At 43.6% G+C, this 14514-nt stretch overlaps 2 protein-coding genes across 2 annotated transcripts; one reads left to right on the forward strand and one right to left on the reverse strand.

Annotated features, from left to right (window-relative positions):
• Window positions 1-2937: 2937 nt before the first annotated feature.
• tmprss9 (transmembrane serine protease 9) lies at window positions 2938-10406 on the forward strand (the record flags this gene model as incomplete). Its single annotated transcript, XM_083671563.1, has 15 exons — window positions 2938-3079; window positions 3383-3510; window positions 3857-3924; window positions 4207-4382; window positions 4545-4586; window positions 5072-5185; window positions 5670-5835; window positions 6024-6298; window positions 6527-6669; window positions 6948-7209; window positions 7526-7642; window positions 7944-8112; window positions 8936-9201; window positions 9570-9706; window positions 10245-10406. 15 exons carry the CDS (start codon window positions 2938-2940, stop codon window positions 10404-10406), a joined length of 2367 nt encoding a protein of 788 aa, XP_083527689.1.
• Window positions 10407-11034: 628 nt separating this feature from the next.
• Window positions 11035-12978, reverse strand: timm13 (translocase of inner mitochondrial membrane 13 homolog (yeast)). The gene is made up of 3 exons (XM_083672114.1): window positions 12768-12978; window positions 12260-12328; window positions 11035-12038 (listed from the first exon to the last, which is right to left on the reverse strand). The coding sequence occupies exons 1-3, from the start codon at window positions 12885-12887 to the stop codon at window positions 11940-11942; spliced, it is 288 nt and encodes a 95-aa protein (XP_083528240.1). The 5' UTR covers window positions 12888-12978; the 3' UTR covers window positions 11035-11939.
• Window positions 12979-14514: the final 1536 nt, after the last annotated feature.

A 14514-nucleotide genomic window follows, 5' to 3' on the forward strand; every position in this document is an offset into this window, starting at 1 on the left:
CATGGGGGCTAGATGGCAGTATTTCACACATCTAAAGTAGCTTACATTTGGGGTAGGGCAGGGGGTGGGTGGGGAGTACCTGAGAGTCTGAGACTACCTCCATGACCACTGCCAATTAAAAACTTCACACTTGTATGAGTTTATTAGTTGTACTGTGAATATATAATTAATTAATTTCCTATGTCCACAGTGATGGTCTGACACTGATCAGAACTGTGTAGGCTATCTCCTTGCTTGATGCATTGACTATATAAATCTAATAATTAGGAGCCTGTAGTTTTATTCTTACAGTATATATAAGCATTAGACTCACACTTCGAATTACGTTTTTGAAAAAGAAGGATGCTTTTTGCATTCCATGTATTGTAGCTCATGGCGTGCCAAGCTGAATTGGCTTAAAGACAACATTGTGGAGGGCTGGTAGCTATAGTATAGTGTAACATTTATAGCTGAAGAGTGGAGGCTGAACTGCTCTTTTCATCTTCGGAAGAGAGGCTGGTTGATTGTGATCTACAGGCTCTTATTCTCAGCTGTTGTAGGGAGTGTGTGTGTGTGTGTGTGTGTGTGTGTGTGTGTGCGTGCGTGTGTGTGTAGATAAGCTATTCAAGCCTGTTGACACACACACACACAAAGAGACACTTGTAGCTTTAACAGCATCTGCCTAGAACCACTCAAGGGAGGGTGAGGGAATAATGTAAACTGCTAAGCTTTTGTTGGGATGCTTTGGGTGACATTCAACCTATTTGGTCTGGGCACATCATACCCTTTGTAATGATTAGGCCAATGCGTTGTTCAGCTGAGTGTTGTTATAATAAGCTATACTAGGGAATTAAAGGGTTATCATAAGGCACCAGTAGTCTATTACCCATGAGACAAGACACACAGTTTGTGAGTTGTTGTTATAGAAGCGTTACCATTGTGCAAACAATTGTGTTCCGCTGCCACATCTGAAGTAGAGTAATGTATTCGGTCAACTCAACGGAGAGGGATATTAATTCTTAAATGTACAGGTTACCTGCTTCACATACATATCACAGCCCCTCTTCCTTTCATCTTAAATAGTGGATTGAATGGCACAGTAGAAGTGGTCTAAAGGCAGCAAGTACTGTAACCAGAACTGATAAGGGAAGTTGGCCAGAGACTGTAATCCTTGTAAAAGAAGCCGAGAGATCTGCCAAGAGCAGTGAGCACCAGGCATCAAGCCAAAAGTTAAAATGAATTCCAGGGCTCCCCTCCTCCATTGCCTATAAAGTGTTTTACTATGTCAATAGAGCATGCTAAATCAACGGTTGTAATAAAGGAAAATTAAGGCACTTAAGCACTGTGGTCATTACTCGTGAACTGCAAGGTGTGAGAGAGGCTTTAGTTAGTATCTGAATCTAAATGTGTGTTGGATGTTTTTAAATTATTATTTCCCCCTCGTTCCTTCTGAATTGAGTGAAAAGTGTACTTGTGCACATTTGGGAGTTCCCAATGTGTTCATTTCACCTGGAGATTATTATTACACCGTGAGGGCACACACTGTGTAAAGTCAAACTCAAGCCTATGCACACACGGGTGCATCCCTGAAACGCCTGTAGAGCTCTAGGTGGGATCATGGCCGGTGGGAGGGGGTAGTCAGGGGATTTGTGAAGGCGAGTACCTGTACTGAAGGTGATTTTTTCATCCTTCACGCCCATCCGCAGGTGGAACAAATAGCGGATCTCTAGCTGTACCTGTTGCCTTCTTTAGCCTCCATGAAGGCTATCTCTTGAACCATCTTTGAAAAGCGCATTGTGAATGTCAGCGTGAGACATCGGAGACGTGACCGGTGAGTTGTGAAAGACTTTAAACTATAAATACTTTTCTTGTACTCGTTTTACCACCAGAAAAGGGTGTTTCTCAGGCTGGACATTTTTTAATTGAAGAATGGCAGAAAAAGAATCGCAGTAACTCTGCGTAAAAGTGCCAAATCGTTTCCAGATGTATATTTAACTAGGTCCTAATCTCACAATTAGTGTTAGAGGATCATTATCTGGAAACTACTATTTATTTATCTCCATATTTCCAAGCAATGAATGCTAAGTAGCAACTTACCTCTGTTATGTTTTTTACATTACATTTGCTTTACGCGCGCCTATCACGCTACGTTGCGCTTCCAGCACCTTGCTCCAAAATGCCTTTTCACAAACAGACAAATCATAGCCTGTGCGTAAAGCATTAAATGTTGTTACACTTTTTCAGTAATATACTGTATTAAGTTTGATGCATCATGTCTAATAAAACACAGATTTTTTTCTTCCCGATTGTGATTGTTTGTTCATGTCCATGTTGAGTGGGATATTATGTTTGTTTCCATGGTTCCATGATCCATGCAATATTTCCCATTGATGGATGAACATTAGATGGAAGACTTAGGGGCCTCTCTTTTCTCCTCAAAGCCGCACCCATCATTGTTGAATTTGATAAGTGTGTAAAATTATCCACTGTCATGGTATTAACTGTGTCCCCTCAGGTGAGACGACCTTTAAAGAAAGAAGATACATTGAAGACTTAGCTATGTTCATATGACATGCTATCTCGTCAACAATAGACCACAAGCTTTTTGTTAGGGACATTTATTCTAAAGGTAGCGGTTGTTTCCATCCTCTCGTATCATAATTTACAATATTAACTCTCAATATCGTTCTTTATTGTGTACCTCGATGTCCCTCATTAGATGTTGAGATAAGTAAATGCTCTTTTGGGTGTACAGGAAGCATGACTGCTCTTCCATCTTTTGTTCTTTTGGGTTCCTTGTGTGCCTAATCTCAGAACCCAGAATCTCATGGAGAGTCTGATTTAGTGAGACTTTTGTGTACCCAAATCATTTCCCATTTCCCACACAATGCATTCCCTCTTTGGACATTCTACCTGCAGCCAGTGGAATGACCAGTGTGATGTGTGTCTGAAGCCACCATGGAGGCGAAGAAGGACCGTGAACAGTGGTCACCGACCGAGCCCTCTTCTGCTCCCTCCAACTCTGCCTGCTGCAAGAGCGTCATCCTAGCCTTCCTCCTCATCTTCCTCATCATCGGGGTGTGTGTAGGCCTGCTGATCGGTGAGTCATGTAACCTCATGCTTATTGCACCCAGAGGCATTTACATGCACATTTAAACAATGTGATATCATATGAAATATGGAAGTTCCCCCACAGAAAATATTCTATTCTATTCTATTCTATTTCATTATGTTGTGTTATATTCAATTATATTATATCATATTACTCTAATAGAGGACATACATGCTAAATCTTGCCAATAGTACCACCTCAAAATAGCGCTATAACACCTCTGAATACAGTTATAAGCCATTCTGTCAATCCCACCCAGTACTAACACGTGTTCTTGTCTGGCATTGTTAGCGTTCTTGGTGCAGGAGCAGCATTACTTCATGGAGACTGTGGAGCTGAAGGGTCTCAAATATGAGGCTGATCTACAAGATGAGACCTCAGCCTTCTCTATCGTCCTCTCCTCCACTCTGAACACTAAGGTAGGAGGAGCTGACTGCACTCAAGCTGCCGTGTCATGTATATGTTTTGAATGTAAATCTCTGACCGCACTGAGGCTGAGGGGCCGGATGATGTCATCATATCACATATTGCTTACCAGACGTTATTTATTGATTGAGATGTGTTGTGTTTCGAATACAAATGTTCAAAAGACTGCACTGTGGAGTCATGGGGCATACATATGTCATGTCAAATTTCTAGTCAGATGATGCTGATCTATTACACCTAGTCTTCCGTGTTTTGAATACAAATGTACTGTACTTTTGTTTCTGTCTACCAATGACAGCTCATACAGCTCTAGTCCGCTTTATAACCCTCCACTTGCAGATCAGGAATGTCTTCATTGCCTCGTCTATAGCTCATCACTACATTGACTGTAATATTGTTGCCTATGGGTAAGTAAACACAAACCACAGCACGAACCACAGCACGAACCACAGCAATGCAGTCAGAGTTCATAGAAAGACAAGACACAGTCACATATGTGTTTAACGATATGATTCAAATTAAAATAACTTTATTTTTCCCATGAGGTACCTTGACACTCAAATCAATTACACAGGATGTGCAAATAAAGTGTATTGGATAACAGTACAGGCAACATAAAGAAGATACATTATATCAAAAAGACACACAGTACAAACATCAGATTTCTAACAACATTTCTCAATTTTCAGTAACATCAATGGGAATGTGATGGCCACGTTTCGCCTGGTCTTCAGGGTGGCGAAGGTCCAGCAGTACTCTGATAACTTTATTGTGGACCTTCTGAGGGTGGGACTTAACTCAATGCTGCATGGGAAGGTCCTGGAGGTGCCAGAGTTTGGAGAGATCAGCGCTATCATCTTACTGGGTATCATCTCTATGTATCTGTTTGATGATAGAATATTCAGGTAGCTTACATACAAGTGTGGGGCAGTAGAAGAGGAACCATACACTCAAATGCTCCATCACATAGCCTTATAAGTATAAGTTTGTAAGTATCTCTCCTTCAGTTTTCTCCCTCTCTCCCCAGGGGCCAGTGGGAAGTCATTCTACACCATTGGAGGTGAGATGGGTGAGACCATCTTATCTAAGGTCTATCTTTTCTTATCTGATGTATTTTTACCCAAACATGGATTGTTCTGAGAGAGCAAGTGGGTCAGGTGTTTCTCTACCTGTCTATCTGACCATATGATACTGAACCACCTGTCTACCTGACCATATGATACAGTTTTTTCCTGTGTATTGACCATGTGATACTGTTTCTTCCTGTCTACCTGACCATATGATACAGTTTTTTCCTGTGTATTGACCATGTGATACTGTTTCTTCCTGTCTATCTGACCATATGATACTGTTTTTTCCTGTGTATCTGACCATGTGATACTGTTTCTTCCTGTCTATCTGACCATATGATACTGTTTTTTCCTGTGTATCTGACCATGTGATACTGTTTCTTCCTGTCTATCTGACCATATGATACTGTTTCTTCCTGTCTATCTGACCATGTGATACTGTTTATTCCTGTCTACCTGACCATAAAATACCGCCTCCTTCCAGCCATTTGTCCTGACAGGACATTCACCTGTGACAATGGGGAGTGCGTCACCAAGGCCAACCCTGAGTGTGACTTCATACCTGACTGTGCAGACGGGTCTGATGAAGCCCGCTGCTGTAAGTGTACTTCTACTACCACATAAAGATATACTGTCTCTATCTCTGTCTATATCTATCTATCTCTAAAGCATACGTACTGTATATCTCTATCTATCTCTAAAGCATACATACTATATATCTCTATCTATCTCTAAAGCATACGTACTGTATATCTCTATCTATCTCTAAAGCATACATACTATATATCTCTAAAGCATACATACTATATATCTCTATCTATCTCTAAAGAATACATACTATATATCTCTATGCATCCATTTATTTCAGCTCTCGTAATTGTTATGTACATTTCTAGTCACATGTTCATGTACTGTAATAGAGAAGTTTTATGCTCTCTCAATCTAAATTGTCCAGTAAGCTACATCACTGTAAAACAAGATTTATAGCTAGCTACCAACGTTAAACAAATTACACAATGACACCAAAATACAACATTTCTACAAGGTATACGTTCCTATAATCTGCTGTGGTCCCCATGCAGCCTGTGGGACCCGCCCTGCCATGGGCAGTCGTGTGGTGGGGGGAGAGGACGCACGTCCGGGGGAACTGCCCTGGCAGGTCAGCCTGAAGCTCCACGGACGTCACACTTGTGGAGCCTCCATCATCAGCAGCCGCTGGCTTGTCAGTGCTGCACACTGCTTCGAGAGGTAGGATTGCTACTACTGACCTTAACTTCGCTATTGTGTGTACTGTGTCAGTTGTATTGTAGAGTGTCGACTTAGGGTCATTGCACCTTCAGTCTGTTTGAAGTAAATAGATGACTTGATTGTTGTCTATCACGGTGGAGGGGTTAGGAGTGATGATGCCAGTTTGTCTCTCTACTCCCTCTCTCTAGGTTCAATGACCCTAAAGAGTGGACAGCCATGGTCGGGGCCAACCTGGTGAGTGGAGAACAGTCGGAAGCCACCACTATCAACATCAAGTCCCTGGTGGTGTCCCCTGACTACAACTCCCTGACCACGGATAATGATGTGACCGTGCTGGAGCTGGAGACCCCCCTGACCTTTAACCCCTACATCCAGCCTGTCTGTCTGCCCTCCTCTTCACACGTCTTCAGCCCAGGACAGAACTGTGTGGTGTCTGGCTGGGGGGCTCTCAGCCAGTTCAACAGTGAGCCTGTCTGAATAGACATGATACCTAACCCTAACCCTAATGTAGGCTTAATCACACACAAAAGTAAAGCTTTTAGTAGTATTTTGTGTTTACTGTTCTCTCCAACACATCATGTGTTACCACATCCTTCATCAGCCCTCAGACATACTCTGCTTTACCCTATCAAACATCTTGCTATTAAACAGCTGTGCTTATCGTAATGGCCTTCTCCTCTGTCTTCTGTAGTTGATGTGCCTCCTTCGCTGCAGAAGGCAGTTGTGAAGATCATTGACTCCAAGGTGTGCAACAAGTCTTCCGTCTACAGAGGAGCCGTCACCCAAAACATGATGTGTGCTGGCTTCCTACAGGGCAAGGTGGACTCCTGTCAGGTAAGACTGTAAGAGAGATACTGTATGTGCCTGCATCACGGGCGGGGCTCAAACCTGTAATTTCCGTGTGGAAGACCCAAACGTCTACCAAGAGGACATCCATTTCTGACGGTGTATGTATTTGTCAGACAGGGCTACTCATCACGAGAGTGATTCCATAACAGTATTTCCTTTCCTTCTTTTGTTGTGTGAATATGGACCCAGAGTCTCAATTTGCACATCGGCTCTTGTGTTGTCCAAAACATTGTGGGCTCATTGATATTGCTGTCATCCTCCAGGGAGACTCTGGAGGGCCCCTTGTGTGTGAGGAGGCCCCAGGAAGGTTCTTCCTAGCTGGGGTTGTGAGCTGGGGTGTGGGCTGTGCTCAGATCAATAGACCGGGAGTCTACTCCCGCGTCACCAAGCTCCGTAACTGGATCCTCAGCCACACTAACCCCGGACTGGTTCATCCCCTCTACGTGCCAACTGTGCCAGTTACCACGCCAGCAGTGGGCCCCCTCACACCCAGAACAATGGCTGCTGCGCCTCCACTCCTACCTGGTAATGTAGAACACATTAAGGGAAGACATATCTTGTTAGAAAGTTAAGGTTTGACAGTCCCACTGGTGGATTTAATTTTTTAATGCATGCTTTTATGGGTGACACAAATCAATAGACTTTGTAGAAGTTATTTTATACATTATACATTGGTGTCTAATTTTGTCTCACCATACTAAATCCTCTAACTGTAAACGATGCTTTCCCGGACCTAGTTTAAGACTAGTCCTAGACTAAAAGGCTCAATCTGTGCCTTGGAAATCCTCTTAAACTGTTAGCTAGGTTCAAATCCATGCCAATCATTGTATTTTCCTGGCAGCTGCGAACTGCAGTGGGAACTTCCAGTGTGGTGCTGCTGGCACATGCATCAGCAAGGTCAACCCAGAGTGTGACGGTGTCATCGACTGCTCAAATGAGGCTGATGAAAAAAACTGTGGTGAGTTAATCTCTGGCATATCTATCAAAATATGAAGCAATACATATTATATAATTCATGCACATGTACTACCCAGCATAATTATCACGTGTGGGATGAATCAAATGTTTTGAATTGAATCGAATCATCATCATCGCAAGCACTAAGGACTAGATACCCTCACACAGAGCATCTGAAAAAGCATCTTCAACGGGGATCCTCAATTGAGCATGATTTCTAGTCCAGGAGTAAGCTGGCACCTGTGTCTGAAACCGGCTCTAAAAGTTCAAAGTTCGAGTCAAAGTGCGCTCTTTCTCCTCAGACTGTGGCGTACGTCCGGCGGTGGGCTCCCAGAGGATTGTGGGTGGAGTGACAGCACGGAGGGGGGAGTGGCCGTGGATCGGCAGCCTACAGTACCAGCGCCTGCATCGCTGTGGCACCACACTCATACACTGCAAATGGCTCCTGACTGCTGCCCACTGCTTCAAAACGTACGAGCACTGTTTGTTATACAGTCTGTGAAGCTGCACTAGGACCGTCTGCACCTCATACACTGTAGGGCCTACAAGATGTATGTTTTGCATAAGTCACGCATTGACATCAATGGGCATGCAGAAGAGTACGGATTCTGCCCATACACTGTTATAGTCCGTTCACTCATGAATGAACACACAATCTGATGCTGTAAGCAGTCAATGTGTGATGAACCGCTTGGATGCCATTTATCATAGGGCCCTTCGCTTTATCACAGGTGATAGTTTTAATACCCATGGTGCATCTTTTACCAAAATGTCAGCTGGATCTCGTTAAAGTTCTGTACATCACACCAATACTCCCTTTTTGTGTACAAGACCCTACTGCATAAACTCCCAGCTTACCTCACTTCATTATTGAAGTATAAGAACATAAGTTACCAAACTCCTTCTCAGGCTTGGTTAACTCTTGAGGTTCCTCGGGTCCTCGGGTTCCTCGTGTGTTTCATTGTCCCATTACTTACGCAGGGCACTGTACGTGATGGTTTTTCCTGATTGTGTTTTAAAATGTATTTTTGTAAATGTTGCAAATAATGTGCATGCAGGGCTCCCTCATAAAAGAGACCTTGATCTCAGTGGGATTTTTTAAAAATACCTTCTTATCCCAAAGCCTCTTTAAAAGGCATATAGATTATCCCTGCTCATAACTACCTCCTCTATCCCTGTCCCCTCATCTCTTCTACTGTATCTCATCTACTGTATCTCATCTACTGTATCGTCATCTACTGTATCTCATCTACTGTATCTCATCTACTGTATCGTCATCTACTGTATCTCCTAGTGACTCCAACCCTGCGTCCTGGTCAGTGAGCCTGGGCTCCGTGCTGCGCTCAGGGGTGGGAGCTCTGGTCATCCCCATCCAGAGGATCATCCGACACCCGGCCTTCAATGGGACCAACATGGACTATGACGTGGCCCTTCTGGAGCTGGCAGTGCCAGCACCCAGTTCTTACACCATCCAGTCGGCCTGCCTCCCCTCGCTCGTACACAGGTTCCAGAAGAGCACAGAGTGCTACATCATGGGCTGGGGCTCCGTGAGGGAGGGAGGTGAGCAGAGTAGAAGGCTCCAGTACATTATGCCGAGGATGTGATGTGATGTGTTTCATTAATTGAAATAACTGTACTCAATGTATGTTTGATTCCTTATTTCACGGTGTGCTTCCTCTTTAATACAAATAGAACATGTTGTACTCTGAACTCTAATGAGAAAGATGTGAAGACAAAATCATAATGGAGAAACAATGATGTATGTATAATTTTGCAATGCTCTTCATTATGATAAAGGACAATAGGACAATATGACTAATACACACAAAGACAAATTTCCCTCCCTGGATGGACAATAAAGTTGTATCTAATTGAATCGAATCGAATCGAATCTACTCTACCCTCATTAATGTCTCTGTCCCATACAGGCTCACTGACCAACCTGCTGCAGAAAGCAGCAGTGAACATCATTGACCAGTCAGACTGCCAGAGTTCATACGGCAATGGCCTCACCCCCAGTATGATGTGTGCTGGCTTCATGGAGGGGGGCAAAGACACCTGTCTGGTGAGAAATTAAATGACACTAATGTCCTAATCACACAACAGAGCCGGACTGAGCTGAGCAGAGCTAAGCTTTACTGGGCTAGCCTGGTTAGGCATCCACGGTTTCTGTAATGTAACACAATACGGTTCGGGTCGGCCGTGTAGTGTGATGCCTAAAGCCCCCTAGTGCACACTTCCTCCACGTAATTACCTTTGAAACAAGTGGATTCTATTTTTAAAACACTCACGCTTCAAATACTATTTACAAATGTTTCTCGAAAGAGAAAAGAAACCCTGAGTGATTGTTTATTGAAGGACACTGCTGCACTTAAGCAGGCAATGCTTATCTCAAGAGTACATTTTCCTCTTCCAAACTGCACGTTGCCTCTCACCCTCCTCTCCTCTAAGCTGCTTATGTAACCAAGTCAACCCAAACGCATTCCTGTCTCAGGCATCCAGTGTTCAGCTACCCAGATGACATTCTCTTTAGCAAAGCCTTGCTGACTGTAGTCTCTCTCTCTCCCTCTCTCTCTCTCTCTCTCTCTCGCTCTGTAACCCAGGGAGACTCGGGAGGCCCCCTGACCTGCCGCGAACCCTCCGGCCAGTGGTTTGTTGCCGGGGTGACTAGCTGGGGGCATGGCTGTGGACGGACAGGTTTTCCTGGGGTGTATGTGCGAGTGACCGCCATCAGGGAGTGGATTTCCAGATACCTGCCTTTCTGAGGTCCCACAAGAGAGGCGGGATAGGATTGACAGTCACAGAGACACAAAACAATACACACAGGACACTGTGTTTTCTACTCTACACCCACCACTCTGACTGTGGTCTGCTGGTCAAGGATGACGGGCTTTATAATACTCCACCGCCATGGCACCACCTGTAGAAACCACAAGATCCGGCTGAGAAGCATCATCTTGAAACAACAATGTGGAAAACTGTGTTCTATGGACATTTTACTACAACATGCATAATTACATGGGAAGTTGTGTATTTATTTGACAGTATTTATTGAGGCAACACATCTTTACATAACAATGTAATTTGACATTTCTGTGGGGTCCAAAAATATACATATTTAATCTATTGGCATTATATTGACTTTCCTGTCATATTTTGTATGTAAACAATTTGATGCAAGTCAGTCACATGTTGGACGAAGCTGAGATCTGTGACAGTTATTCGTACAGCAGATGCTTTTCAGTGAAGAGTTTTGCATGAAAGTGTAGTGTACAGTAGCTCAAATTCCCTTATGGCTACAGTACATAGCGTTGTACTGAAGCAGTTCAGGCTACAAGAAATACAATAACCGAAATATATTCATTCATAAGAAATAAGAAAACAAACAATACCAACGGTTGATCAGCGGAATTTATTTACTTTTCAACAGTGAAAAACATATTTCTAGTCAGTCACAAACACACCTCCGAGTACTTTCAGCACACCTGTTTCACAGTGTTCACAGGACATTTCTATTTACCTGCTTACACAAGTCAAAGGGATGAATGAAGGAAAGTAGTTCCCAGTAATCTGACGGACCAAGCAAACAAAGCGAGCAAGGTTTAATAGGAAGTCTACCGCACAGCAGACCCTGTTAAAACAGACCCACTACTGTGGCAGGCAGATAGTGTGACAACTGGAAAACAAATTGGACAATAAAGTTTTGTTCTCTACGTGTATTCTGATATAGGATTGTTTAGCGGGTTTGAGTGCTGGCTTCACAAGTTTGAAAACAAAAAGTTGTTCCTCAATTCTTCCACATGAAAGAAAGTAGGTTTATAGAGGAGAGGTGGTAAAAGAAGCCTTAACTCTACCCTCAGGGAACACTTGTGTTTCAAACACACACACACACACACACACACACAGTTTGTGACAAACTGAAGAATGGGCTGCCAGTTGGCTGGCACTGCACTTGATGGGGGACGGTTACAGCGAATAGACTAGTTCAGAGTGATTGAGACACTGCCATTATAGACCAGAAAAAACACATTACAGTTCTTGAGAATCTGTCATTGTGAACATGATTCATTTATGGCCCCTGTAAAAAAAGAAAAAAAAGAGAAAAAAAAAGACCTCCATTAAAATGTCCTTAGGGAATCTCATGGCTAGCATTCACAGGTTCTGCAGACCCGCCTGTGAGGTGTTTTCACTGAAGTTTGCGTGTGATCTTCGAGTATGCCACACCCATGCACTTGCTGCCTCTGCCCTGCCATACGTTTAGCCATAACCAAGGAACAGCTGGCAGAAGAGGATGACATTCAGATGCGTGCCCTCTCCCTCTGTAGTCTGGAGTTGTAGGCACGGGACACAGTATTCCAGGCATCCATATATCGATCCATGCACATAGCAATGCATTTCTATATTCACAAAGAAAAACATATCATCATCGTCAGCAAGTGTTATAACAGTATTTTGCATATTGATAAATATGAATCGGATCAAATCTGTTATCTAATTATTTCCACGTTCATGCCCCCATCTAGTCTATCTAAACAGTAACACCCCTACTACATTATTGTATTACAGCAATGTAGGTGTAGAGACACAGCTGAGTATCGTCTATCTGCAACCAGCATACCTGTTCAGAGTTATCCAACGTGCCTCCAGGCTTGCCTATGCACTTCTTGAAGCATTTGTCCGTCATTCTCTGAAACACAGAATAGAGAGAAGACACAGTTACACAACACAACAATTACAACGTCACAGTGTTGCACAGCTTTCAGTGTTGCATAGCTAGCTTCAACATCTCATCTGACTGACAAGCTATTTGGAGGATGTGTTGACAGTACACATGAAGTTGTCAAATGTATAACTGAGTTGGCTTGACAATGACAGGTAGCTAAGTTAGCTAGCTAATATTACCAACCAAAAGCATTCAAGCAATCACTGGACCAAGATAGGGGGGTCAGCAGAGTAGCCAGGCAGCTAGCTTGCTTAAATAGCAGCCAGGGTTACTCCTTGTAACTCTGGCACACAGCTAGCTACCCATCTACTCGATTTGTCAATGAACTAGCAAGCTAGCAGCTAACTAATTCCTGGAAAATGATGTTATGAATGTAGCTGCTTAGCAACTTATAGCCATTTACCTGCAACAGCTCTTGCGCATTAGCCACGGCAATCTGGACCTTTACTTGCTCCATGATCGTGCCGGTGTCCATTTTACCGGCCCCACCACCTGCTGAAAAATCGGAACCAAACCCGTCCATGTCTATTATATTATAATATTGATAACTTATTCACTGTTAAACTTGTAACTACACGTGCATGTGACCACTACAACCAGCAGTTCGCCCTGTGCCCTTGAAAACACCGGATAGACTGAAACGTACTTCCTGTAGCTCTGTTTCCAAAATGGGAAATGTAGTTTTTAGTTCTCCCCCAAAGGATCAGTACATAAATTTACCACATGGTGGGGCTATACTCATACACACAGATTTACACCATATTCACAGTCAACCTCGTTTTCAACGTGTGTTTTCAATGTGAGAAGCAAATATTATTTTGATCATACTTTCTGATAGAATTGGTCATAACTTAATAAGAAGGTACTGTTAAGTGTGCCTTTACTATGAAATCAAAGAGGCATTCATAAGAAAAGTGAAAACTCCCACAAGTGACTGGAGATCTGGTCAGGGTCAACGAGTTGAACCAGTTCTTCAACAGGTATGACTCAGGGGCACATTGTCTCCCTCCCCCCAGCTCCGCCAACGTCTCTCCACTCCGTCCTCCTTCTCCTTCTCCTCCCCTCAGCTCCTCCGGCCCTGCTCAGCTACCGGACCAGCCCCCCTCCCCTCCCCCTGCCCTGTCTGGACCCATTCACACCTCTCACTAACCCTTTGTCCTATCCAGTACATTCTCCCTTCCCTCTCCCTCTCCAGCCCCTCTGACTCCATTCACAACTCCCCTCCATTCTCCTCCTCCTCCAGCCCAACCATTTCCCATCAACTCCTGGTCATCATGGACAGTCCCTCCCATCCCCTACATGACACTGTGGCAAAACAGAGAAGCTCCTTCAGCAACAGATTATTACAACCACGTTGCACTAAGGAGCGCTATAGGAGATCTTTTCTGCCTGCCACAATAAGACTGTACAACTCCTCTTCCGGCTGGCTCAATCGGGGTGATTAGAGTCAGGCTGGGGGATGTTAAATCATACTGGACTGTTCTTACTGTATATAATGTTTCAGATGTCTATTTTATTTTTATTCTATTGTCACTTTATTTTGTTGTTGTTGTTTGTGAGGTGAGCTGCTGTAATGCCTTAATTTCCGCTCGGGGATCAATAAAGTACCTATCTATCTTTCTATCTATCTATCTAAGAAGGTACATCAGAACAAGACATGGTTAGAGAAGGGGGTATTTGAAGCATACATGTACACAGTACAGGTTAGATTTCCAGTCAAACACCAGATATAGTTACACTGGCTATTTAAATAAATTCTAGATAGGATATGTTGAATCTAGACATACACAACTCAAGCAGTTCAACTGTTAGAAAAAGTGAAGAGGTCCATTTTACCATACCAGACACACCATAAGTCTAAGAAGACTTAACATTCAAGTTAACATTCTGTTGGTGTAGGCCATGGGTCCTCATGAGGACCCCTCCCCTGGGTTCTCGACAGGATGACCTCACTAGTGGATGAGCATGTAGTACAGCAGACGACAAAAGAATGACAGTTAGACTGTTACTGTCCACTGTTAGTGAGGCAGTTGTGATGCCAGCCGTGGGCTTGTGTACTGGTGGTGGGGGGTCTAGTTTGTAGCGTGGCTCGAAGTAATTAACGATAAGCCAGTCTTGTGGGCGCACGCGCGCACACACGCACACGTTCT

The sequence above is a fragment of the Argentina silus genome (genome assembly GCF_951799395.1).
Source record: "Argentina silus genome assembly, chromosome: 6".
In the NCBI taxonomy this organism is placed as follows: Eukaryota; Metazoa; Chordata; class Actinopteri; order Argentiniformes; family Argentinidae; genus Argentina; species Argentina silus.